At 37.4% G+C, this 26,029-nt stretch overlaps 1 protein-coding gene across 2 annotated transcripts in view; it reads left to right on the top strand.

The window, feature by feature from the left end:
• The window catches only part of vps50 (VPS50 EARP/GARPII complex subunit), a 101,281-nt gene that overhangs the window by 56,004 nt on the left and 19,248 nt on the right, over window positions 1-26,029 (top strand). Inside the window, exons 14-23 of one of the 2 annotated variants that reach the window (XM_055058920.1) lie at window positions 295-383; window positions 519-613; window positions 1,697-1,795; window positions 2,917-3,007; window positions 4,403-4,588; window positions 5,810-5,931; window positions 7,379-7,485; window positions 8,535-8,656; window positions 13,953-14,030; window positions 14,461-14,541. In XM_055058920.1, coding sequence (XP_054914895.1) covers window positions 295-383; window positions 519-613; window positions 1,697-1,795; window positions 2,917-3,007; window positions 4,403-4,588; window positions 5,810-5,931; window positions 7,379-7,485; window positions 8,535-8,656; window positions 13,953-14,030; window positions 14,461-14,541 — 1,070 coding nt within the window. The remainder of the gene's footprint in view (window positions 1-294; window positions 384-518; window positions 614-1,696; window positions 1,796-2,916; window positions 3,008-4,402; window positions 4,589-5,809; window positions 5,932-7,378; window positions 7,486-8,534; window positions 8,657-13,952; window positions 14,031-14,460; window positions 14,542-26,029) is intronic. The other variant, XM_055058921.1, reaches the window with a different exon arrangement.

A 26,029-nucleotide genomic window follows, 5' to 3' on the forward strand; every position in this document is an offset into this window, starting at 1 on the left:
GCTGACAGCTTTTCTCAGCTGAGTCATCAGCTGACAGGGAAGGACTTTAATAATATGGCAAATTTACTGATCAAATAAGGCCGCATTTTCACATTCATGTTTCTATTTATCGGAGCAGTAGAAATGTTTGTATGTATTCTTTGTCAAACAGTGATTAGCATTTTTAATCAGCTCAACTTAACTGGCTGCTTAACCGATCTAGTTTTCAGTGGAAAACCATAATGGAAAGACATTGTCTTGATGTCTAATAATGCTTTTTGGGTAATTTCTTTGATTTTTTTTTTTTTCCTGTAGATGATGCAGCAGGAGAGCCTGATGAGTTGACTGTGGACCGCAGCTATGTGAAGAAAAAGCTGGAACATGGACTGACGCGGATCTGGCAGGTTTGCAGTCAAACGTTAACTTTTGTCTTGTTTTTTTCTTCCCAATTCATTAGCTTTCTATCAGGTTCTGATTCCACTTACAGCTTTCATCTTTCAAATTACCCAGTCCATCCCTGTCTCCGTGTCTTTTCTCAGGATGTCCAGTTAAAGGTCAAGGTGTATATTCTGGGAACGGACATGTCAAACTTCAAATACGATGATTTCATAGTGGTACTCGATGTCATCAGCAGGTACGTGTCAGGGTCGGTCCAGACAGCTCGCTCTCCTGCTAATTGGGCTTCATTCTCTTGCTTTTGCCGTTCCCTCCTCCTTGGTTTACATTAATCAGGTTGACCTGCAGGATTTTTCAGTGTGGTTTGTCTCCATCTGAGTACTTAATCTTTGATGCAAATTCTCAAATTAGGGAAATTAATCTACACCACTGCCTAAGAAAGTTTTATGAATTAATGTATATTTAGATTTGTCATTACTGGCTAAATTTACTCTGACTATACCTATCCTTCCTTATCCACTAATCTATTTTCATATTATATTATTAATAATGCTATATTACTCATTACAATGTTGTACAGTGCTGCTCTTTTGAGTTAATTAATCTGGTTGACCTCCAGGTTTGTCTGGTCTGTCTCAATCAGAAACTTTAACAAACTTCGAAACATGCTAAGAATGAAATACCGCATGAACAAGATAAAAGTAAAAACAGACAATTAAATAAATTGCAATTACATTCAGTAACTCAATATGTGACTAAAAATAGAAGTTTATGCATGTTCAATAAAATTGTGAACAAGTGTAAGGAAGTAGATGAAAATGTCAGATTATTTAATTTTTGGAGATAGGAATCATTTTTGGCTTATTAGACACATCCTTATGTTAGGTTTTCTTTCTCTCTTATTCTGTCTCATGTCTGCTGAGTTATTGTTATGTGGAAAGTGAGCTTATATTGAAATAGAGACACACTGCAAAAAATACTCCAGAGCCTTCAAATTCTGTTTGTCTTCATTTTTTGTGTCTTAAATGGGTAAATACAAATATAGATATGAAATAAAATTGACTTTTTGATGTGGGCACAGAGGCAATAGGTGATAGGTTTGTACTACTCTATAGCAAAATCCTTTTAATCTACCCAAAATTTCAGTTTTTCCATACTATTGCACATAATGCATCACATTTTGCCAGGATAAAATTCTGTTGTATTATGTAATAAAATACAACACAACACAATCCAAAATAACTAAGCTCTCATTAAATGTTTTTGAGGGGATTTCTTTTCTACTGTTTTTCTCTGACCTTATCGCATTCTGCTTTTTCAGGTTGATGCAGGTTGGTGAGGAGTTCTGTGGCAGCAAGTCAGAGGTTCTGCAGGAATCTATCAAACGCCAGAGTGTGAACTACTTCAAAAACTATCACAGGTGAGAAGAACTAATTGTTCTTTTCAATAATATGAAACTTAACGACAAAAAAAAAAAAGGTCTTTATATACTGTAAAAGTAATAGCCTTCAAGACTGTAAGTGGTTCAATGAGGAGAGAACGTTCTATGCAAAATGGTAGCCATCGGCTAATTCTAACACACTCCATCACTTACGTAATCCTCTTTGGAATAAATGTGTAATTACATGGCAACACTCAATGAGGAGAAAAAAAAAATCCCTTTTACATCCTGATTACATTAGAGCCTGCCAACCTCATGAATATGTGCTCACAGTCACAGGCGGCACCCTGTCATCAGAGAGGACGCACATTGATCAGCATTAAGGTTACGTGTCAGTGATCATTGACGAAACGTCCAAAGATCAGATGACACAAGGCAGACATAATGAATACATTTTAGGGTTTATGGAGATGGAATGGAGATAATTTGGGTATGAAACCTACTTGTAATCGAAAGATTCTAGGATGTGAAGAAACACGAGGGGCAGATGTCTACACTATAGATGATGACACCTTGAGAATGATTTAGTGACCATTAAGTTCAATATGAGCGTTTCTGTAAAAAATGACAGAAATGTTATCTTTTTCGCTGACTGAGTTATTTTCTTAGTTTAATCATCTTTTAATTCTTAATTCAATCTGCAGTAGCTACATTTTCCAATTAGTGGACGTACCAAGCTTAGTTTAGCGTGCAATTTGTTTTTGTTTTTTCTTTCCGTGTTCTGTGTTCTGTCATTCCTTATATTTCAAACACCTTTTAAGACATAAAAGGTGTCCTGCAGAGTTTAAAGCGAACACTGTGATGACATGTTACACAGTATGAGATGATATTTACCTGGCAGGTGAAAGCCAGGGTGGCTGTTTTGAACTGTTAACACATCGAAACCTGTTACTGACCGGACACATCTTTCCTCCTTCCTGCTGAGTTTCGGTGACCTTTTGTTCATGTTCACACAGTTAATCTCAGATTGTCTGAACACAGGATCTTGACACAAAAAAATCATATGTTAGCTTTTTAACAGATAATGTTTTATTGATTCATTGTTTTGTTTTTTTATTCATTGTTGTGCTCATTTCTTCTGTTTTTTTTTTTTTGCCCAGAGCACGACTGGAAGAGCTTAGGATGTTTCTGGAAAACGAGACATGGGAACTATGTCCAGTCAAGTCCAACTTTAACATTGCCCAGCTCCATGTAAGTGAAAGTAAAAAAAAAAAGATGGATTAAGATAACTTTTATGCATGCTTTGTTCACATATGGCAACCCATTACCATTACAAATTTACATAAAAATCTAAATCTCCTTATATTTTCCACCTTTGGGTGAATGAGTATGTGTGTCGGAGTGTGCTCATTATGTAACCTGAATGAACATGAAACGACTGTTGTCCCCGGCGGTATGCAGATTGTTTTTTTTTTTGTTTTTTTCCCCTTGCTCTTGGGCAATAGTTAGTGCAAGTGAAAAGTTTAATAGCCCAGCCTCATTTGTACCAGATGTCCTTCACATAGGATAACCAACAATTATAACTTTGTGTCTAATATATTTAGCTTAATTTCCACCACTTTCGGAATCAGCCAGATTGTGGTTGAATTGGTCCAATGGGGTGCATTGAGTATGCATTAAGCTCCCGATTTTGAGTGATGTAGCATGAGTGTTCCCAGACTGATTTAAGCAAACATGGATGCTATTAAGCTTGCAATGGTTTATGAATGTGGATCGTGGCATGCCTGTAGTAGAGAATTTGCCATGCTCAAGTCAACTCAAGGCAACAAGCTAACATACCCACAGTTGGCTGGCAGTGCTCCAGGTGATTTAAACACATCACCCCAATTCTAAAGAGTATCTAAGTATCTGTACAAAAATTTACGCATGCAAATCTGTATGTGTCAGTCTCCCTCCCTGATTCTCTTCTAAAAAAACTTACTCACATCTCCAAATTGCACATGTACTTATTGACTCAAGTAAGTTGGCAATGAGGTTGCAGCTAAAAGCAAAAATGTTTTCATCAAGGTGGCAGAATGGGCACCCCATATACAGAGACGATTGTCCTGGTTTTGATTCTCAACCTTGAGACCTGCTCTGCATTTCTTCAAACCTTCTCACTCCACCCCCTTCCTGCCTGGTGTCTTTCAACAAAGGTCACTGTGCGCCACTTCGAAGTGACACAGCATGATGTGCTTGGCTGCTGTTCCCTTAACCTGCATTCTCTCATATCGCAGAAACCAACCATATTTATAAGGGAATTTTGTGTATTACTTGTGTGGATATCAATATCAGTTCGTGGCAGTAGTATAGTACTTTGGTCGGTAACAAAAAATCTTTCACTTCCAAGGCTACCATCCCACTCAAAACAAGAGTCCAAGGTACATCCAAACAGTCATGGATGTTCTGGAAATTGTGGTTCAATTTTAACCAGATCTAAAATATTCTTATTGTAAAGACATTTAAAAAAAAATATTATCTATCTGTCCCTTACTGGTTTTTTTTTGTTTGTTTGTTTTTATTTTTGTGTGTGTGTGTGAGATAGTATAATTAATGTTGAGTTAAGATGAAAATTAGATTTTTGTTGTCACATTCTCTCTAATGCAGGAGTTCAAGTTCATGGGCCAGTGCCGCTCTCCCTCCGTTTCCCCAAGCAGACAGGCTGCCTCCTCAGCTGGCCCGGCTCTGGAGGAGCTGTCACTTTTCCAGCAGTATCATCAGGATGGGAACCCCTTTGAGATGCACATTGAGCACAAGGAAGAGGAGACGGAGGATGTTCTCGCATCGAACGGGGTACGGCTTCAGAATTAAGAGTCGTCACGAGGTTGCAAGTCTGATCTTTTTTAAACTTCCCTTGCCTGATTCTGAATTCTGTAAAATTCATAAATAGCTTAAACAGAACCTGTCTGACAACACAAAGTATACCAGAAGATCTCGACAAAATATATTTATAGAAGTTGTAGAAAAGCAGATGAAGACACTGACATCCATTAATCTGGAAAGAGCTACAAAGCATAGATAAGGTGTTGGGACTCTAGTGAACATTAATGGGATACATTATCTAAAAACAGAGATATGATGGAATATCTTTTAACCTTCCCAGGAGTGGCCACCCAAATAAAATGAGTGTATCAAGGACTCAAGGAAAATAACAAAACCCAGGACCAAATCTAGGAGGGAAAGCAGAAAACAGTGGAACAAAAATCAGACCTCAGTCTCAACAGTAGTCTCCACTGCATGTTTTTCCTTTTTATTTAAAGTAGGTCCTCTTTAATCAGACAGAAATGAAGTGGTGAGCCGTGTGTTTGACACATTGAACAACTTGCCATACACAAATTCTTATAGTCACCAGAAAATCTTGAAGGAAAATGTTTAAATTTTTCAGAAGGCTTGTAATCTGAAGCATATCAACCCTGATTGGTTTAAAAAAAAAAAAAAAAAAGATTGGAGTTTTCGAGACTTAAATCTGATTGAGATACTTTCCTATGACCTGTAACAGACGATCTTTAAAACACCCTCAATAGAGCTGAATTCCTCCACAGACACATCACCGGTTATCAGAACTACTTAATGGGAGTTGTTGCCGTCAAGATTAAGAAAACAAGTTGTTAGATTTATTGGCAATCAGTTTTCCATGTATCTTTTAGGTATTTTTTAGGTTTATTTGATGAAGGCAACCGTTTTTGGCTTCTTGTTACACAAGTGTAATGTTTTATGGGTTTATTTTTCTGATTTGGTGCCTTGGTCAATACAGGCTTCTCCAATTGTTTTGTAACATATTTTAATCATTCAAAGCAACTCTGAATGATTTTCTTTTAAAATCCTCTTTAGGAAAATTAAACATCATCCTATTTCAGGAATTATTTCTTTGAATTTTCATCTGAGGCATTATTAAATATTTTACCCTTTCTACCTGAATCAAGTGAGTTTTTGTTTCTTTATCTGACATTTTCTCAATTTTCTGTACCTGATATTAATCGTCTCTGATCTTTATCCCTTCTAAATTTTTTCCAGTATGAATCAGATGAGCTGGAGAAGAGCGTCTATCAGGACTACGACGACAGTGACAGCGACGTCCCAGATGAGCTCAAGCAAGACTACGTTGATGAGCAGACAGGCGACGCCCCTCTGAAGAGGTAAGATATCTGGCCTTATTACAGTGCCACACGTCAAACTGACACACAGGCCAGGCCGTTTTAAGTGTGTGTAGAGATTCACATATCACAGAAGCACACACCAATCTCTCCTTAAATGTTTCTCTGACGATGTTCCTAAAAGTGTGAAATTATTCCTGTTTTTTTTTTTTTTTACCCCTTCGGCAATCAGTTTAGTTCACCTCTGCGTAACCCTACTTTACTGCCAAAAAGCTTTCAAAAGCGTATTTTCCTTTTTCTTACTACTGCCTCCTAAGTGACGGCTCTATTCTATTAAAGAATGAGTCAGCATTTAGTACTGTTGAATGTTTTTCTTTTTTTTCTGCATATATTTATAGGCCTATTTAACTTTAAAGGTACAATGAATCAATTGCAGTGCTGGAGGGTTTTTTTCTATACTTTATTTCTGTTCTCAGGATGTGATAATTTAACTGGGTCTGTCACCTGTGCAAAAACCATCATCAGCTCAGGCCTTCTCTCCACCAGCACGTACACGTTCCACTAGAACAAGAAGAAAGTTCTTTCTGGCTGGGACTTTTCATTCTTCTCAAGAACTTGGCTGCAGACCAAATTGTCTGCAATTTGGTCTGGGAATTCTTTATAGATTTGTCCGGTTACAGCATTTGTGTATAATAGTTGTCAGATACCGCATAGAAGAAAAAGTTGACACAGCTTCAAGAACCTCCAAACCAAGTCGACAAGAACAGAATGTTACATTTTTGGTTTCAGAGACGGAAGAATCGACACCCCTCGTGCATTCGGATCACACATACATAGCTCACTGCTGAGGAAAAGCGCACACACCTGACAAAATGTATTTTTCATGCTGTAAATGGAAAAGTGGAAACAGCAACTGATAGGATTTATTTTATTAATTTAACAATCAAAAATCCCAAATGCCCCATATGTTGTACAAAAAAGAAATACAACATTTTAGTATTTCCTATGTTTTAGTGACATAAAAATTAAGTTTCCTAAATTTGCCACGATCCACTGACATTGCAGTGGTTTTAGAGATCAAAACCATTGAAATTCCATCTTTGTTTATACAAAATGCTTACTAAAATGTTCATTTTTATTAATGAAAGCAATACTTACTGATGGTTGATCATTGAATGGATTGCGTGACCACATGCAGGTATATGACATTTCCGGCAATGACAGCAGCCAAGGTAATGACTTCTGGCTAATTTGGCTCATTGAGCTTGGTGTCAGGGATGTAGAGCTCCAGGATCATCAGTTCAAAGCTTTTCCCAGCAGCAGGCTCCAGCTGAATCTCTTACCATGTGTAATGGGTTCTGATAGATCAATTATAGGACTTTGACCCACACCATCCAATCGTTTCCAAAGATTAGTGATATTAACGTGAATTACTTTCTCATGGTCTCCTCCTTTTTTTCTCTCACTCTCCCTCTGCTGCATGGCTCAGCGTGTCCCGAGAGACCATAAGAAGCAAGAAAAAGTCCGATTACAACCTGAGCAAGGCCAGCGCGCCAATTCTCACCAACACCACTCTCAACGTCATCCGGCTTGTTGGTAGGTGCTGCACGCACACATGAAAGCCCTTTTTTTCCACGTAACCTTATATCCTCCTGAGGAGCTCAGACTCAGCTGCAGCGCGTGTTCCCTTCCGCCTGCTGAGATTTCAATTTATTCATCAATTAAGCAAATCATTGCCGATTGACATGCGCTGTATCTATGTGACTGAACTGCTCGAATAACGGTTAGCCTCTACCCTGAGCTCTGGCCTTTTTTTTTCTTTCTTTTTTTACAAGATGTTGCTTGCATGTTTTTGTGACGAGACTTTAAAGACTTCTGCAAACCCTGGTAGATAAAATTTGATCTTGGTTGACGTGTAAGGATTTTCATGGACAAATCAAAAGTAGAGTAGATACTTATCTTTAATGCAGTATTGTTAGAACTGTTACCAAGTGAATTTAGATCGATTCAATTTTCTTGCGCAAGAAGAGCAAAAAAAAAAAAAAAATAATCTGAAAACTTACTTGCACCATTTTATTTTTTACTTCTCTGGATTTGTTATACTGACTTTTCTGCAGACTAGAAAAACTTGAAGTTATTCCCAATATATTCTGCAGAGCTATGATGGAATCAGGTTGAACCAAAGCTCGCAGAACGAATTCAAGAGAAAGTCTGTAATAAATGAGTTAGAGAAATAGTTCTGTCTCAGAGGCAAAGGGAGTAAGATTGAGCTTATTTCTTCTTCTCTCTTCCCCTCATCAGTTTTTACTCGGTAGAAACCTTGTTATACCGCCATTCCTTTGTATTTATAGCCTTTATTACCTTTCTGCTAAATTAAGTCCTTGCCATTTGTGGGGAAATGAAGGACGTAGCTGTTTAGGTTCTTTTCTAAATAATGTACCTCCCTTAAGATCAACTTACTGTGTTTTATTATTTTTAATGTCCCAAAACATCTACTTAAGGTTTGAACCTTCAATCAATATTTGCTCTGAAATTGCTCATGTCTTAATGACACCAAACTACCTGGAACATAGTCAGAGCTGCTTTCTTGATTCAGATTATCAAAGTATGTGAAGTGACTCTCCCTTTGCAATCTCTCTATTCAGGAAAGTACATGCAGATGATGAACATCCTGAAACCGATTGCCTTTGATGTCATCCACTGTGTATCGCAGCTCTTTGACTACTACCTTTATGCTGTATACACCTTCTTTGGACGCAATGACATGGTAAAGCCTTATAGTTTTTTATCAGTATTATTTTTTGATTTATACATCAAAATAAGTTAATTCTTGATGTCCATAATCCAGATGTGCATTAGTTTATAGCTAGGATTCGGTTTATTGCATCAAAAGGGGCTGTTTATATTTAAGCTGTCCAATGTCCCCTTTTAATTAAAGTAACCATGCAATGTTTCAAAGCTCAGGATTATGATTTTCAATTTTAAAAACATAACACAAAAATTACATTGTTGCATTCATACAATTGACACATGCTTGGTATGAACTTTCCCTCATTCTTCTACAGATCAGCAACAAAACGTAATCTTCACTAAATGCAGCTCAATAAATTGGTGTTTGTTTGAAACAAAAACTCATATAATTTAATTTTACGCAGTGATGATTATTACATTATTAGAGCTAGTAAAGTTCTAAAATCAGAACTAGAATATGACATGAAAACAATAAAAACTATTTTAGTGAAGAAGTGTTATACTGCTGCTATATATTATCGCTTACCCTTGCTCCGTTTTAGAAGTATTCAACAGGCTGTTGGTGACACCCTTCACAAAGAGGGTAAGCCACAAAGCTGGATGTTCATCGAGAACTTTCTTTGAGAATATCAATGAAAAGTTAAGTGGTAGAGCAAGGTGCACTTTGCTGTAAATGGAATGTGCAGCAAAGCTGTTTGGGAAATATTCATAAATCACTGACACAGGGTACTACTATAACCTGACTTGTGTTAAAACAGTCCTTAAGCAGAGAGAATGTATGAAGCAACTTCCACAGCCAAAGAAGAGACAAACTTGACTAGGAGTTACAGAAAGATTGAAGAGGCAGATAATCTTTTTTACCTCAGGTACAGTGTGAAGTTTCCACAGTTGGTGATAATTTGGAGAGAGCCTTCCTCTCCAAATCATCTGAAACGAAGATGAGAGAGACCAGCACATGACCCAACAATAGAGTCAAGATTAAGGCCACTGTAATAGCAACCTGGCCTTCTTTAATATCTAAGCGGAGCCGCGGGGTAATCGCCTCCATGCTGCACCACAGTTTTGCCTATTTCAACAAATTATGCAAAAGGAACCTCAGCCTATTCTTGAGTGCATATTTGATGCAGTAGATGAACATACTTTTCAGTAGACTAACATTCTTGTATGAAATATTTTCTTCCTCTGTTGTTCATTGTATTTTGAAGCAACACTGAGAATCCCACATCCAAACATAGAAACATGAATACAAACCGAGAAATTTTGTTATGTTGTATAGGCATAAATTACTATATAAACATGTGTTGTGGTGTGAGTAGTCACCATAAACATATATTTACACTGTATTTTTTTGTGTACAGCTCAGTTTTTTTTCCTGTTATAGTGTTTTGCTTTTGTAAATTTGTTAAAATATTCTCTCAAATTGTATATATCACCTTTAGAGATTCTTTGTTTATTGGATGATCTCCAGTAACACGCTGAGTAAGAACTGCTCCTGTGTTTCCTTGTTGCCATTTATGGCAGTATAAGTTTCAGCCGAGCAATAGGTCTGAATTTACTGAGCCCAGTTCTTCACTGAATGTAAAAGCTTTGTCAGTTTTACTTTTCCTCATGAAGAATGGAAGAAGGCAAAATTTATGTCTTTATTGCCCTCAGGGAAGTGGTAATGATAACGGTGAAATGACTTCTGTCTCTTCCAAATGGGAAAGATAAAGACAAAATATTCACCCTTTGGGCTTTTTTTGAGTCTGATTGTTGGCATGTTGCTGTGTGTGTGTGTGTGTGTGTGTGTGTGTGTGTGACAGTTTGCTCAGGGAATTTCAGAAAAAGTTTGAAGATTGACTTGTCATTGGCTTACTTTTTTCACCTGCGTTCTGTGTCCATGTAATGTATGTGCATTTGCATTTTGCCAGAGGTTTAATGAAACCTGCAGCTCAGAAAAACGAGGCAGTACATCATACTGGGCTCACAAGAGTGAAACAAGACTTAAGCAGTATTATTGGAAAGTATAAGAATATCCATGTTTTTGTTTCGTAGATAATGGTTTTAAAAATTATGCACTGCATTTTGAACAATCTGACATTAATGTAGAATTTGCCAGTCCATGCATGAGTGGTCCATATGTTATGGTTTTTATTTAAAAAAATCACATTTCTCGAGAACAAAAATTTTTGAATCATTCAATCATACATACATGCAACCCTTTCCTGAGTGACGCCCTCCAGGATTCTCAAACTGCATTTAAATACTTTTTTCTCAGTATGAAATTATCCACTCAAGTTTGATTTATTCAGAATCTGAAGTGGAGATGATAACAGTATATACATACAAGGTGTGGGTAACAAAATCAACTTATTAATGCATTGCAATTAATTATTTTCCAAATGAATACTGATGCGGAAAACCTGTGACTTGATTAGATCTCCTGACCAGTGGTGTCTCACCATGTTGGGCAACACTTTCAAGAGGTGTATGCACAGTCCGGGAATATTTACCATTTTCCAGTTGAACCACATTTTAGCCACATTTTTCATCAGTGGGACGAAGAAGGGCACTGATAGTGGCAAGTTTGATGCTTGCTACTTGATGTTGAACACCTGGCACCATTTGTTTGTCACCAAATGCTTGATGTGAAGTTGTCTTCTCGAGTTCATTGATGGCTAAGTGTGCATCAACACCACCCACTGGTGAAGCATGTGGTCAGGATGGCAGCAGTATTGTTCAAATATGCTTGAAAGTAATTAGATGTATCCTGTTCAAATCTAGATGACGTGAATTATCTGTTTTGACAAGAAAAAAATATTATGTTTACATACACTTCAGTTTTTTACAGTACTGTCACATTTTAAATTTTGTACTTCAAGTTGAGTACAAATGTTACTGTGCTACACTATAATATTCTGAAATATTTTATTGTTCAAAAGTAACTATTCATATTGGCAGAAAAATGTATTGGATAAGCTTAATAGTAGGTGCTCTGGTTAATTACTTGTATGCTACTTATTACTAAACCAGTATCAAAGTATTTTAACCAATATCAAATCAAATTGAATTATGACCCAAATAATTATACTTGAATTGAATTGTGAGGATTTTAGCAATACCCAGTCCTGGTCCAGATTTATAAAAAGCTGTCAAATGCCCTGTTAGTGCAGCACTAATACAATCCCCTGAAGTGGAAGTCAACTTTAGCCTTCTGAGCAACTAAAGGTTAGCTGGCTGCAGTATTCTCACAGCACTCATAAAATGTTTTTAAATTTATAGGTCTCCATTACTTCTTCACTAGAGAAAATCACACACTGACGACAACTAACTATTTCTTCCTATGGCAGACTTCATTTCGACAAAACAATATTAATACCCAAAGTATTACCGAATCTTTTTATGGCATCCCTTCTAATTTCAGCTGTTTTACATTATTTGGATGTATAATGTTTCAGTTCAGCGTCATATTGTGAACCTGCCTATTTACATTTATGGATCTCATTGAAACACACACACACACGCACTCACACACACACACACACACACACACACACACACACACACACACACACACACACACACACACACACACACACACACACACACACACACGCACACACACCCAGTAAATGTTAATGTTCTTATGAATTTTTAAAGAGCTTGTGGAAATTTACCTCGCACATATGCTCCTCACACTTTGCTCTCTTTTACGCCACTGGAATCATGATTGAGCTGCTTGACTTCTCCCTCTTAGAGAGTAACGGTCGGTCATTAATATGTAAAAGAGTAAATAAATCCATTATCCATTTAAACAACCACACTTTGACACTGTCACACATATGCTAAAGATGCGTGATGTGCTTCGCTCAGATTCTTCATCACTATTAACGGTAATGAGTCAGTCAGCTGCGGGGGTTGAGAGAGGCAGATTTACAAACACATTTTTTGAAAAAAGTGATTGTTTCAAAACGCTGGAAAGTTGCTCCCAAAAGGATAAATCAGCTATGTCTTCTCTGGAAAAAGACAGTTGAGGGTGAGAAAAGACAAAAACGACTTCCATGATAAGCTACAAACTTGAAAGATGAAGGTAAAAAATATGGGAGCAGAAAAAGTGGAGGTGAAAGACTGTCTACCAAAACACTGGACCTGGAAGACTCAACAGAAGAAAAGAAAGAATATATCATAAAATGCCACAGACTTTAGTCGACAACAATAGTTTGTTAGTGCATAAAAAAGGTTGGGTTTCGGTTCATGATGCACGCATTATTATCTATTCGGCATGTCTTGAAGATTGCTCAAATTCCTTTGTGAAAAACTTGGGACTTTAGTTGTCATTTTACAAGAGTGTCATGTAAGCTCCAAATATGCAGTTTGTCAAATCATCTCACACTTACAACCGAGACCGTTTTTTTCCTCTCAGTTTTTTCTTTACATCGGATTACGACTGCCCTTCAGCCTCCAGGCTACACAATCATTTTAATGTCACTGGATCATGACAAATATAGTAAAACCTCATTTCAAGGGGAATGTAAAAATGAGTCTTTGGCCATCGTATCAGTTTTTCTACCCTGCTGAATAAATCTGCTTGGGGATATCTTCTTACCGTCATTGATGGACCTTTTTAGATGCAACCCAATCAGTGGTAAGATGCCAAGATTATATCAGCTAAGGAATAAAAAGTCATCACTGCTTTAGCTCCTCCAAGTGTCGGTGTGGTTAAGTTGGTAAGAAGCCAAGCCATGAGGAGAGAGGGCAGGCCAGACACCACAGATAAGCAGTCATTCTCCTCTACCCATCAACATGCATACGTGCGTAATTGAAACTTCACAAGGTCAAAAAAACTTGCTTCCTGCTAAAGATCCTGCCATAACAATGTACATTGGGTTTGATTTTGGACATGAGTGGGTCTTCATCAACATTTTTGGTGTTTTAAGCTCAGTGAAACCTATGCTAAATTGAACCTTTATTTAGCGTGTTTTCTGTTCAAACCTAATTATTTACTGAACTGTGAGATATGCAAGCGACATGTAGTCAAGCTTTCACAGCAGTCTTTTGATTTAGGAAGCACCTGTACGGCCCAATTCCTCATTAGCAGTTTCCAATTAGTTTCGGCTGAGTTTTGTTGCTCCTAAATTAAAAGACTGTTTAAATGTGAGGCAGTACTGGTGTGCAATTTATTTCTCTCATTACCTCCATTAATCTGCTTCTGTTTGTTTGGCTTTTTTTTTTCAGTCTTGTTGCAATATTTCCTCAGTGTTGCTTTTAAAGTTTGTGTGCTTTTGCTTCTTGTTTTTTTTTCCTTTCTGCTGCCTGTTCGACCACATCCATAGCCCGTCCCAAGCCCATCTCTGCCCACCTACGGTGGCAGAGAGACTGTCCCAGCAAGGGTGGTGGGCCCTGCCTGCTTGGTAAGCATTCCATCCTGACATGTAATGACTAATGTATGGGCTGTGGTAACTTGTTAATCAGAATGCTAGCCAGCATGTGTTGCTTGAGCCTCCTCGGATATGTGTGACTTGCTTTCCCCGTCCCCCCGACCCAAGCACACATCTACATCAATTGAACGGACTTCTGTTGTTGAGTTTGAAGTGCTTCTACCCTCTCCACTATTTTCTCTGGGCTGTCAATTCTACGATTGTTTGGTTTTGATGTCTGCTCTTCACAGTTGCTCCTCCATCTTTAGGGATTAGAGTCAGTTTGAGGCAGACAGTGGCAACCCCCTTGTCTCTGTCACAAGAGGAAAGCAGCTATTGCAGTTTGTGTGTGTTCCTGTATAGTGAGGTGTCCATGCCCTGTGCAGACCCTCATTGTCTATGTATTTCTGTGTGCCTTCCACAGTATGAGTCATCGGGTCTGGGCCTCATCAGCAGCCGACTGAGAACCACACTGAACCGGATCCAGGAGAGTCTCATTGACATGGTAGGACAGCTCCTGTCTGCTCCATCTCACTTTTTCCTCTGTTCATTGTCTTCCTCCCTCATTCGCTTTTACCAGTGCTTGTTAACTCATCTCCCTTCTGACACTCCATGCTCTCGCCATCTATATTCTCTATACCTGCGCTCATCTTTTCTCTTTATGCTTCTACCTTTAGATCTCTTCCATCCACTTTATCCATTTTTGGCCATTTCTGTGCGCAGTATTACTGTTACGCCAGTGTCACCACAAAAAAGCATTATAGGTCATCATTATCTGGACATTCATCACCTCGTCCCTTTTACACATGGACATGCTCCCTCTCTTTATTCAGAGGCGGGGGTTATGTTAGTCCATTAGGGCTCTCTGCTTTTGTAATACTTCATAGAAAAACTTAATCTAAGTGCAGTTGTTGGTCTTCAAAAATGTTATCTGATTATGTGATTGATTATGACTACTTGTAGGTGTCAGTGCTCACTAAGCCAGCATTCTGAATGTCTTATTGGCTCGCATTTTGCTTGTTTAGTTTTAGTGAAATTAGTCAAACTGTGTTATTCTTCTGAGTGGCTCCATATTTATTACATTCTAAACAGCATTAACTTGTGCTACTATAAACATCAGGCAATAAGTGGTTAAATCTCCATCAACAAAGCTACTAATGCTTCTTTTGTGAAAGTAAGAGGAACATAGTAATATTCTGTCATCATCATCCATATTTTGAATATAGGTTTTTCATAAAATGTCAATAGAAATACTATTTTTATGTCTTAACTTGCACGTGATATATTATTAATTAAAAAACACGTAAAATTATAGTTGGTTCAACATCCATGGTTAATGTTAACCACTAAGTGTTAACATTAGCATCAAGCCATTAAAAGGCTTAATGGTTAACTTTTAATAGCATAAACAGGTGCATCTCAGTTAATTATTATTGAAACTGTAATTTATTTATTTATTATAGATTAATAAAACGTAGTCTGATGTTTTCAAGCCCTCACTACTTTTAGTTTTCATGATTTTCTGCTCGCAGCAAATGAAAACACGTTTAAGTTGTAAATATTTCAGAAGACGACCAATAGAAAAAAATAATAGATATGTGGGCTCCTTAAAAGGTATTTTTAAGACCTGCATATAGGTTGTTGTTTTTAAAAGGTGTCTAGTATCCGACTCTCATTGGATACTAGACCTTTTGAAATAAATTAAGTTGTGATCCAGAGGTCGTTTCTTGGAGAAAAACAGCACAGAGGCATTTGCCTTATCAGTCATCTCTCCATTAAACGTTGTGATTTGTCTGTTGATTAAAGTCAGTGCTTGCAAAGTGTTCAATCTCTCTCATGCTGCTGCAGGACAGATTCTCTGACCATGTCATGTTTGAGTAATGCATTGAAACTCTTCTGTGTTCACACTAACACTGCCAGTTCGGCTCGAGTGGGTGCTGAAAGCTTAAGCTACTGCAGCTGCAGGCACCGTTACAAACAGAGCCAACAAAGGCTGGCATTAGCAGGGAGCTCTGGCCAGGGAAGAGACTCAGCTTGTGGTGCAGTGAAACTTGTAAGAAACAATTGCAAAATATTATTATTTTCAGGGGTTTTCACCTTTGCCTCTTGGTGTTTTGTTTTTTGCCTTAGCCACACCCAACTAATCTGCCTTCAACTTCCATAGTGTTAAAGCATGGAGGCATAAGCAACTCTTGGGTTGCATACCCATATTCTATGAAGCTGTTGGGTGAGAAGCTGATAAATGATAGCTTTACAAATAAATGGAAGTTTTTTTTTTCTCCCTTTTCGTCTTTTTGTTTGCTCCAGAGTGGCGTCTTGCAGGCTCGTTGTGGGGGAGGTCACACAATTTTCAACAAGCAACTCACTGAGGAGCAGACTTCTCAGTGTGGCACAAAATCGTTATTATTTTTCTCTGCAACTCAGTGGAGTCGAACAGAAGAAGCTTCCTTTTTATTTCTTAGAGTTTCCCTCCTCTATCAAAAAACGTCTCCTCAAAGCAAAATTGCAAACCTCACTTCGAAGGTTACAGAAGCATTTCTGTAGCCTTAGAATCAAAAAGTCGATTTATTTGAGTATTTAAAGTCAGTTAATCACATCTAGATTCATTACAGTGATATATTTGAGATTTTTATTTTTATAAATTTAATGATTATTAAAAAAAAAGAAAGTACAGTTTTGCTAAAAGCAGAAACATCACCTAAGACCAAAGAAGAATAAATATATAGAGAAACAAAGTCCTAATTAAAAGCATGACCATGTACTGTATAGCATTTGAACTCATTATTTGATTGGGGCTCATTTTGCATGAATTACCACATTTTTGTGGCAATTACAGTGTGGGATTGAGATGATGAACCTTTAGCTCTGCAAGGGAATTCCAAGTGGCTTTCAGATTCAGCTTCAGCTCATCTGTTTTTCTTCTTTTCCTCCAGAATGTGGGACTGCGATTTCAAATTGAAATGAAAAATGTGCTTTAAAAAGAAAAGAGGGCATAAGACCATTTAGTAACAGTCCACTCACTTTTGCTCCCAGATGTTTCTGGTTCAGAAGTGGCTGATGTGATGAAAGTTCTGGATGTGTCTAAAAGCATCAACTCCAGCTGCAGTTCATGACTTGTGAATCTTAAAATTTGCTCAAAAACTGAATGTTTGTGATTTGCTGTAGGCCATAATCCTTAAAATAATAATAAATAATTATATCTGTTTATAATGAGACTGTATTGATTCACTTATTTGATGACCTTCTGATTTATTGAGCCACACCTGCAAATTCATCCATCAATACAACAAACCACATCAGAAGCATCTGGAAATTGTTCTATCAAAGCATCAAATAATAAATAATAATTTCCACAGCTTTTACCCACACATGATTCAAATGACTACTTTGCAGGATTTATTTTTCTCTATAAATTAGTATCATTTCGCTGTCCTGCGCTGACTACCCAATAATCAACAGCTGGCATCTTGGTTGTGAAAGAAAACAAGCACAAGTTAAATATACCGGAGCCAAATAAGTTCTGAAAACTTTAAACAGCTTTTTTCTCCTTTAACAAACAATATGTGCTCTCTCGTCAGGTGGCCATTTACACCTGTGTAATTTTCAGGGTAAATTATGAGCCATTTTCAGATGATAGACAAGCAGAAGCTGACATGCACCCTTCTTTAGAGAATATGGGAACCCTCTGAACTGTTCAACCCATCAAATGGACTCAGATGGATGGCTGGATGGACAGAAGCAGAGAGAGGAGTGCAATGCACCGAGACATGTTTGAGTTTCTGTGAGAGGGCTCTCTCTGGCGCTAAAACCTAAGTCGCATGGCAGCCAGCATGCATTTCAGATGAGCATTATCATATCACTTTGTGCCTGATTAGGAGCTTTTTGAAATCCTCCTCAGAGGAAAGACAGTCAGGCTTTGTAACCACACCTGTCCTTTCTCTCTAGTGCATTAGCAAATGCTTTTAGCCTGTCTTATTTCATATGCAAAATTGTTGTAACTCCTCTCAATAAAGGATTTGATAATGAAAAGGCACATCTCTTCCAAAACAACATTCCACTTTTTTTTCCTTCTCATTCCAAACGTAATCTTGATGTTGTAATTTTCACTCTGGAGTCATGTCTGCACGCAGAAGCTCCTGCACCTGCATACAAATACCTCACCGTCACACACTGGAGATTGTGACTGGGTAGACCTCATTTGTAAACACATTATAGAGTTAATTGCGCGCTGCACGCCGGTTGAGCCGCCGAATCCATGCGGCTTTGTTTCCCCGGTTTGCTGTTGCAACTCTTCGATTCCAGAGCCAATGTGCTGGTAATGAGTCGGGAGTCCCAGATGAACAAGAGTGACATCTCATCTCATCTGGTCTCAGGTACAGAGTAGCTATAGTTTAAACTGGGCTGTCCACAGAGAACAAAAAAAAAAAAAAAAACATTTCTTAGTTTATGTGCCTGCTTTCTCCTCTGCCTGCTGTCTTCATAATTACCTTTCCAGAACCTTTTGGTTGTCTGAGTTTGAGACTTTAATTTCAAATTTTCTCTCTTTGAACTTTGATTATTACTTGTAGATTGTTTGGACAACTTTAGGAGGATTGGGAGAAACTTCTGGTGTTGTGTTATCTAGTACAGTGTGTTCCATGGTTGTTAGCACTTCTTTTTGTGAATTTGAATTGCTTGAGTATTGTTTTTTACACTTAGTCAGTCCAGTCCACTCCACAATTTCTTTAAGTTTATCAGTGGGTCTCTGTACTTTTAATTAGCAATCTTTGTTTCTATTTCTCTGAATATTGTGTAACGGCGACCCATTTTTCTTAGCCAATCTTCCAAAAGGGAAAGAGGACCCATGTTCATCCTACTACCGCAGGATAAATAGCAAAGAAGATGGTAGGGAAGATAAAAACTCTGTTGGAGAACTGCAGTAAAAGGTCTCTGTACGTTAGTTGTTTGCAAGGCAAGCCACAAAAAGGCTTTTTTTTCTTTCAAATCATCACATGTGCAGGTTGCTGAACTCTGCTGGGACTTTAAGTGAAAACATATCTGTTGGTTAAGGGACAAGACAAAAATTTTAAATTATGCTTTTCCCCATGAATGTGCTGAATATGTGGGGAAAAAAAGCATTATTTGACTACTCTAGAGTTAAATGGACAGTCGGTGATGGTGTTTCTCTTATAGAGGTAAAGAGGAAAAGAGAATATGCAAAGATGAATGGCCAAAGAAGTGACTTTGTCATTTACTGTGATCACAAAATATCTAGATTTATATTTTAGGGCTTTTTCTCTCATCATTATTTTTTTTTCTCCAAATTTTGCAATAAGAATTTAGGCTATTGCCATAAATGATGTATGCATTTTTTAAATTAAAAATTAGCCAATAATTGTGGAAGGCACTGGACCTAAAAGTGATGCTTTGAGATGAAGCTATCGTCCGTCAGTGGATCAACTTCTATACTTGCTGAGTTTTCCAACTGTCCTGTGATGTTCCTTGAGGACATGTTTTCTGACCATGATGTGTTTGAGTAATGCAGTGAAACCCATCTGTGGTCACACTAACGCTGCCAGAAAGTTCAGCCATGGCAGCTACTGAGAGCTGCTGCTGCTGCTGCAGGCAGCGTTATGAAGAGAGCTGACAAAGGCTCGCGTTTGGAGGGAGCTGATAACAGAAGTCACCTCGGGTTCACCAACCTTCTACTTTTTCTCGGTTCTCGGATTAGATGTATTCACTGTTTCATTCCTCCTACTTGTTTTACCATCTTTTTTACATCTTTTAATTCTTTCTTATCTTTGTCTTATCGCCAGCTCTTCCACAGCTGTGTGCCCAGTGATTTCATGCCATTTAACTCTCTTCACAAGCATCTTCTTGTATTGGTCCAAATTCCGGTGGTGCTTCTGGCTGAAAGCACAATGAGGCGTTTATTTTCACACTTCGTCATCAGGCCAGGACAGAAGATAAGATCATATGAATCGAGATCACGTTTAATTTTAGTTCTGTGCAAGCTGGAGTTTAGTCTGATGAGCCGACTCCATGCGTTTGTCTGATTGCTCGTGGGAATGTAACTTTCTCCGTGGAGTTTGGCTGCATCCACCTTCCCACTCCCAGCTGGCACTGAAATGGTAGCAACAAGTTTGATGATTTCTGTGTTGGCATCAGCATTCTGGCAGCTCAGATTCAGGCAGAGATGCACACAAAAAAAGTCACATTGACAGGCGAGAAAAGAAACACAGACTGATACAATCTGAACGTCAGCAGACAAATTGGAACGTTAGTTGGAGCAAATTTGAATTCTGTTTGTCCTCTGACAGTGTTGTAGTTGGCGTTTGTTATTCTGGGGTAAACATGCACACACACATGCACACACACTGCTCATTGAATGCTCTCTTAAGATTTTTATCTCACAATTTTTGCATTATCCAATATGATTGAACTAATTTCCTGAAGAGACGGCATCGTACTCCGTATTGCTAATTGACTTTTCAATTTAGGAAAGATCCATCTGTTCTTTGGCAAACTATTGGACCCATCTGTGTGATTATATTGCTATATTTGTAACTTCGAAATCAGAAATTACGTGAGATTGTAGTTCTTTTCTTTTTTTCTTCAACAGCAAAAGCTCAGTGGAAAATCTCATTAGCTGGAAATACTCAAATGTTCTTTAAGCACCACATCAATATTCATGGTAGATTCTATGATATTAAGCAGGACTTTACTCAAGTCCTGTTGCAGTAAACCATACCCAAACCATCACACTTCAAGCTTTGTTATTGGTGCATTTTCTTTCCTTCTATATTGTCTTAAACCAAATAAAATCAGTTTCATCGTTCCAAAAAAATTGTGTTCTTCATCTAGATTTTCTCTGCTAGACTTTTGGCTTGACTTCTTGTTTCCTACTTTCACATCTTTCAGTTTTGACTCTTTCACTTTAATACCAACAATATAAACAGCCTTTTGGAGACTTCCTTTAGCATCTTGCAGTCTACCTTCAGAATAAAGTAGCTTGATGCCCACATCTGGACGATTGTTTTAATTGCTCTCCACCTGTAGACTATTTTCTGTTCTTTGGAAATACTCACTGCAAATTCTTTTGAAATCTCCCTTAAATTTCAAACTAAGTCTTACTTGAAAGTATTTACTTCTTTTGGAAATGTATCAGTGTGTGTCTTTTATTCCAGAGAGGACCATTTTGGTCAGGAATTATGTATCATAATTAAGAGCCAAAGTGTCGATACGTTTTTCCAGTACCTGTCGGGAAATCTTCATGCCTTACGCTTTGCTGTTGACTCAGAGAACCTGGGAACGGACACTTTCTCAGCCAAACTGCTTATCTCTGAATCTGACCTGGTCACAGTTTATCCCGCCAGAGGATTTAACTCAGCTCTTTCCCTCTTCACCTTCGATCCTCACACATAACGTTGTGACACACTCTGAGGAATCGAGCCCAATGCTTCGGCTTAAATTGTTTCACTTGTATTTTACATTGTGTTTATTCCCCACCACGGCTCAATACACGTCATTTTGATTTATCCCTGTTTAGTTGTTTCATCCCATGTGCCTCAAGGGGAGCTTTAGTCTCAGTGTTTTGGTTGTTTGTCATCCCAGAGAAGGTGAAAGAACCAGCAGCAGCGGGAAGAGAAACTCACCTGAGATAAGCTAAGAGAGGCAGCCGATGTCACACAAAATAAATGAAGGGTCTAATTCCTCATGACATTTATCTAATAAAAGGCAAATTTCAAGAATTAGAGTGACAAAGAGTCGCAATAGGAACCACTTAACAGTAATTGCCTTGCAGCCAGTCCATTTGACTTTGGATATAGATTTCCATAGAGCAGATTTGAGTCAGTCATGAAAGACTGAGGCACTCACAGTCAGACAAAACTTTTCAGCTCCCAGCATGACGCAATCTTAAAAGCAGAGTTATGAAAGTCTACACCGCGCAGGTTCCCTGAATCTGTCAAATTTTCAGTCTTTTTTTTAATTGCTCATAATTACTATTTTAAAGTATTACTGTGTTCTGCAGATTATTAATATTGGCTTTAGAACATCTAGTGAGATTCAAATAATTGCTTTATTTATTGTTTTATTTTTTCTAAATGAACCCTGTTGTTTCTTGACTTAAAGCTGATAACAAACTTAAGCCGACTGTTTGTCTTTGCTGTGTGTCGTGTGCTGAGGCTCCGAAAACATGCTGCATTTATAACGCTTCTTGTTTAGGATTTCTGAACATGTTTTATACTTTGACCATATGTTTGTTGGTGGTTTTCTGTTCAATACTTCAATCCATTTTTCAATTCAATGCAAAAAAAATACAGAATGAGAAATATCAAGTCTGCTCGCGTTTTTCTCTGGGCAGCAGCAACATTTTTCTGTTCTTGAAAAGAAATGTTATGCTTGATCAATTCAGTGCTTTGGTGCTACTTCTCCCCCAAGGTGCTTCTTGACAGGAATTACACGTCCCATGTGGTTTTTCTTTATTTACGAAGAGATCCCATTAGACTAAAGTTACAAAAATATGGTCTCACACACACACACAGTCATTTGTCTTAACTTATCTTTATTAAGAATCCTTCCTCAGATGGATAAATATTCCAGCCTCGTCCCTTTGATCTCTGAAAGAAAACTCTAGGGACAGATCATCATCAAGAAATACCCCAGTTTTTTTTTTCTTCTTTAATTTAAAATGTTGCTTTTATCTCTTTTGCGATCCTTCATGAGTTTTCGGTCACGTTTTCTCTGAATCTTAGTTTTCTAACTCTTCAGCTAGGCAGATCTTAGTATTTGAAGCTTTGGGACTCATATCATATTTGGCTCAGAATACTGTGGTTCTCAAAGGCAAACATTTAAGCAGCTTGTTGTCTCTCAACTGGTGGATGGCATCAAGTCTCAGAGGATTTAGCAAAATATTTTCCCAAAGCATTTGCTGTGGTTCCTCTCTATTAGTCAGCTTCAAAGAAAGTGAATCAAAACAATAATTGCAGTCAATTGCAGAGATTGCCTGAAATTACTATGTTGCTATTGCAGATTTATTTTTATTCATACCCTCTTGTTGGAACAGAAGACCTTAGTAAAACATTTGTTGACTAATTTACAGATGAAGGCACAGCTTTGGGTTTTAATTGATAGCAGCATGCTTATTTTTTAAGGGTCGTTGAGTTTATTTGGCAAAAGAAGGTCATTTCAGCTCTTCAAGTCTTTAAAAAAAACAATGGCAGGTACAATTTAGGACTGGCATCAAAGTCAGAAAATAAATTGTTCTTTTCTAAATTGTTGATGATAATGTTTCTTTTTTCCTACTTCATTAAGCTTTGAAGAGGATGTGCTGCTTTTTTGTAGTTATCAGAAGAATTAAGTAAATGGGAATTATAAAATTATTTTAGAAATCTTTAGAAATTTTTGTGCATAAATGACAGGAATTAAGGTTACATTTCATCTAATAGCCTGTTGCTTTGGTAGCTTTAGAGGTATATGTTTCAGAAGATGCTTAAACAGGGACTGAATCACCCAATTAGCTCGGTGTTCTGTCCCTAATGATAAACCTCTCTGAATTGTACCATTTTACCAGTGTCAGTATATTTAGCCTTCTTGTGAATTATTGATTAGATACTGAAAAACTAGTTTTTTATATGTTTTTCAATGCTGTTTATTGTATAATGACCATTTTGTTCTGAGACATACGAGCCAGCGGCAGTCGGCATGATGAGAGTGGGCTGTACATGTGACCCTGGTAAAGGTCAGTCAGATTTATAAGACAATACTCTGCACATTATGAAGGTAAAAATGTGGAAGAAGACCCAAACAGGGGACTTGGCTGCAGACACCTGTGATCTGTGCCAGACAACATCTTGAGAATTGTGAAGCAAACTGTGTGAAACAGCAACTCTCTGTCAAAGACCCGTAATTCTGTTCACTGGGAGTCGGTGACAGAGTAACACCTGAAAAACGTTATCGCTTGGTGTCTTCAATGTCGAAACATATTATAGGTCTTGTGAAGGCAAAAATGATTTGTCAGCTTTAAAAAAGAGTCAAATCTTTAGGTGTTGTTGTTTTGGAGATGTGTTATGCAGGGATGAATGTAAATTAACAAACGCATCTGAAGACAAATTGTGAAATAGCTTGGGTTTGTATTGACCATACCGAAATAATAGAAGTCGATGGGAGACAAACAGTTTTCTCATCCCATCCTAACAATTTGTAATTTTCATCCCAGTTCTCGGCCAACGCTTTTAGAATTTAATGTGCTGCATAACTGAATTGATGCAATCAAATTAATCTATTTTTGTTGCTATTCACCAGTATCTCTGCGGATGTTTCAAAGTAGCATATTATTGCATTCATATTAGTGTTATCTGCAATAGGCCATATTATTTTGATTTGGGTACAAACGCTGTTGTCCAAATTCAAAACAAACATCCTGGTAAATTTAATAGTTGCTTTTATGTGCTTATTATGCAGTGAATACATTTTACTCTTTCGACAGTAACACAGGTATAATGAACCAGTTATTTAATCTGTTTGCCTGCTCAGGCAGCCACCATGCAGTCGACCACTTAACTGACTTTAGCTTGTTGCTGGGCAGCTGTACTTCTCTCACAGTTTTTACCTCAATAGGAAATTTGTCTTGAAGAAAAAATTCACAGGAATGCTTAGTTTTTATTATTACTTAGAAACTGCGGAGTACTCATTAATTTTACAAATTTAGAGCATGCTTAGAAAGTCCAGATAATACTTATTTGTACTTATCTAGCAACGCTGAATAGAAGTATCTAGATTTTTTTTCTTGTCTTTTGTTATTGTGTTTGTATTTCCTTTTAATAATGTAATGCACTTTGAATTGGCTTGTTGCTGAACTTGTGCTATATAAATAAAATGACCTTACTTTATCTTACCTTTTAAAGGAAATAAAACTGTCTTATTTCAGCCAGCTGAATAGCAGTGTGCAGAAATTTAGAGAAACTTAAGATACTTTAGGCTGAACGTAGCTTTCAAAATACAGTTTTCTTAGTTTTATCCTTCTATTTTCATATTTTTTTAAATAATTTCAAAGTAGCAATATTTTTTTAAATTTATGAATCATTAAAATCAATAGATTTTTTATATATAAAAATGTTAGTAAGACACATTCCTTTAAAAATATTGCCATTAGTTTAATTTGAATCTTCTATTAGTAGCTGAATGAAGTTAAAACCTGTCTTGCAATTATTTTGTATTGTTTTTTGAGGTACATAAATATCGGCCCCAGGAACTTGTTTGTTATACAAGTGTTTCTGTTATTTCCTATTCAGACACATTCAGAGACAGCATGGCCTCAATTATATAAGTAAAATAATAAAAGTCAGAAGCTATAAATTTTAGGGGATCTTTAAGTGGCTCATTAACCAGACAACCACTTCGGAGTGTCAGTGCCAGACAGATAATTAACACACTGAACCTCACAGTGTGTTTTGGCTTTATGGTGTCATGGCACATTCTGCCAAGTTCTTTTTCTAATGTAAAGGGGAGGGTCTGTTTCATCACTTTGAGTTCAGCTTGAGTTATTTCTCACTTACTGATCAGGGGATGATCTAATGGAGCGTTCTCATTAGATGGATCATTCTTTGACAGTTCTGGTTATAGGAGACTCAGCTTGTGCCTTTCTGCCATGCTAAACCAGCTGTAACAGTTATCTCATCGGTCAGATTTAAACGCTTGTCTGTAATACGTTTTAAAACGTGGCTGGCGTAATTGCTAAAAAATAAGACACAGATATTTACGCCGTTTCTCTAAGGAAACTTGTAAAATTATATTATTTGAATCACAACTTTGCAAATAACCTCTACAAAAGATTTAACTTTGATTTTGCCAATATATGTGATTATTTTTTTTATTGCAGCTGAGAGATTGAGGTGCTTCAAGCTTGATTGGTGTCAGGCATCTTCTGTTTGGAGACGATGGTGACACAAGATATTAAATAAATAGTGAATTCACAGATAAAGGCTGCAATAGAAAGCAAGGAGGCAGAGGCA

Source organism: Poeciliopsis prolifica, unplaced genomic scaffold, assembly GCF_027474105.1.
Source record: "Poeciliopsis prolifica strain line A6 unplaced genomic scaffold, Auburn_PproV2 SCAFFOLD052, whole genome shotgun sequence".
Taxonomy (NCBI): Eukaryota; Metazoa; Chordata; class Actinopteri; order Cyprinodontiformes; family Poeciliidae; genus Poeciliopsis; species Poeciliopsis prolifica.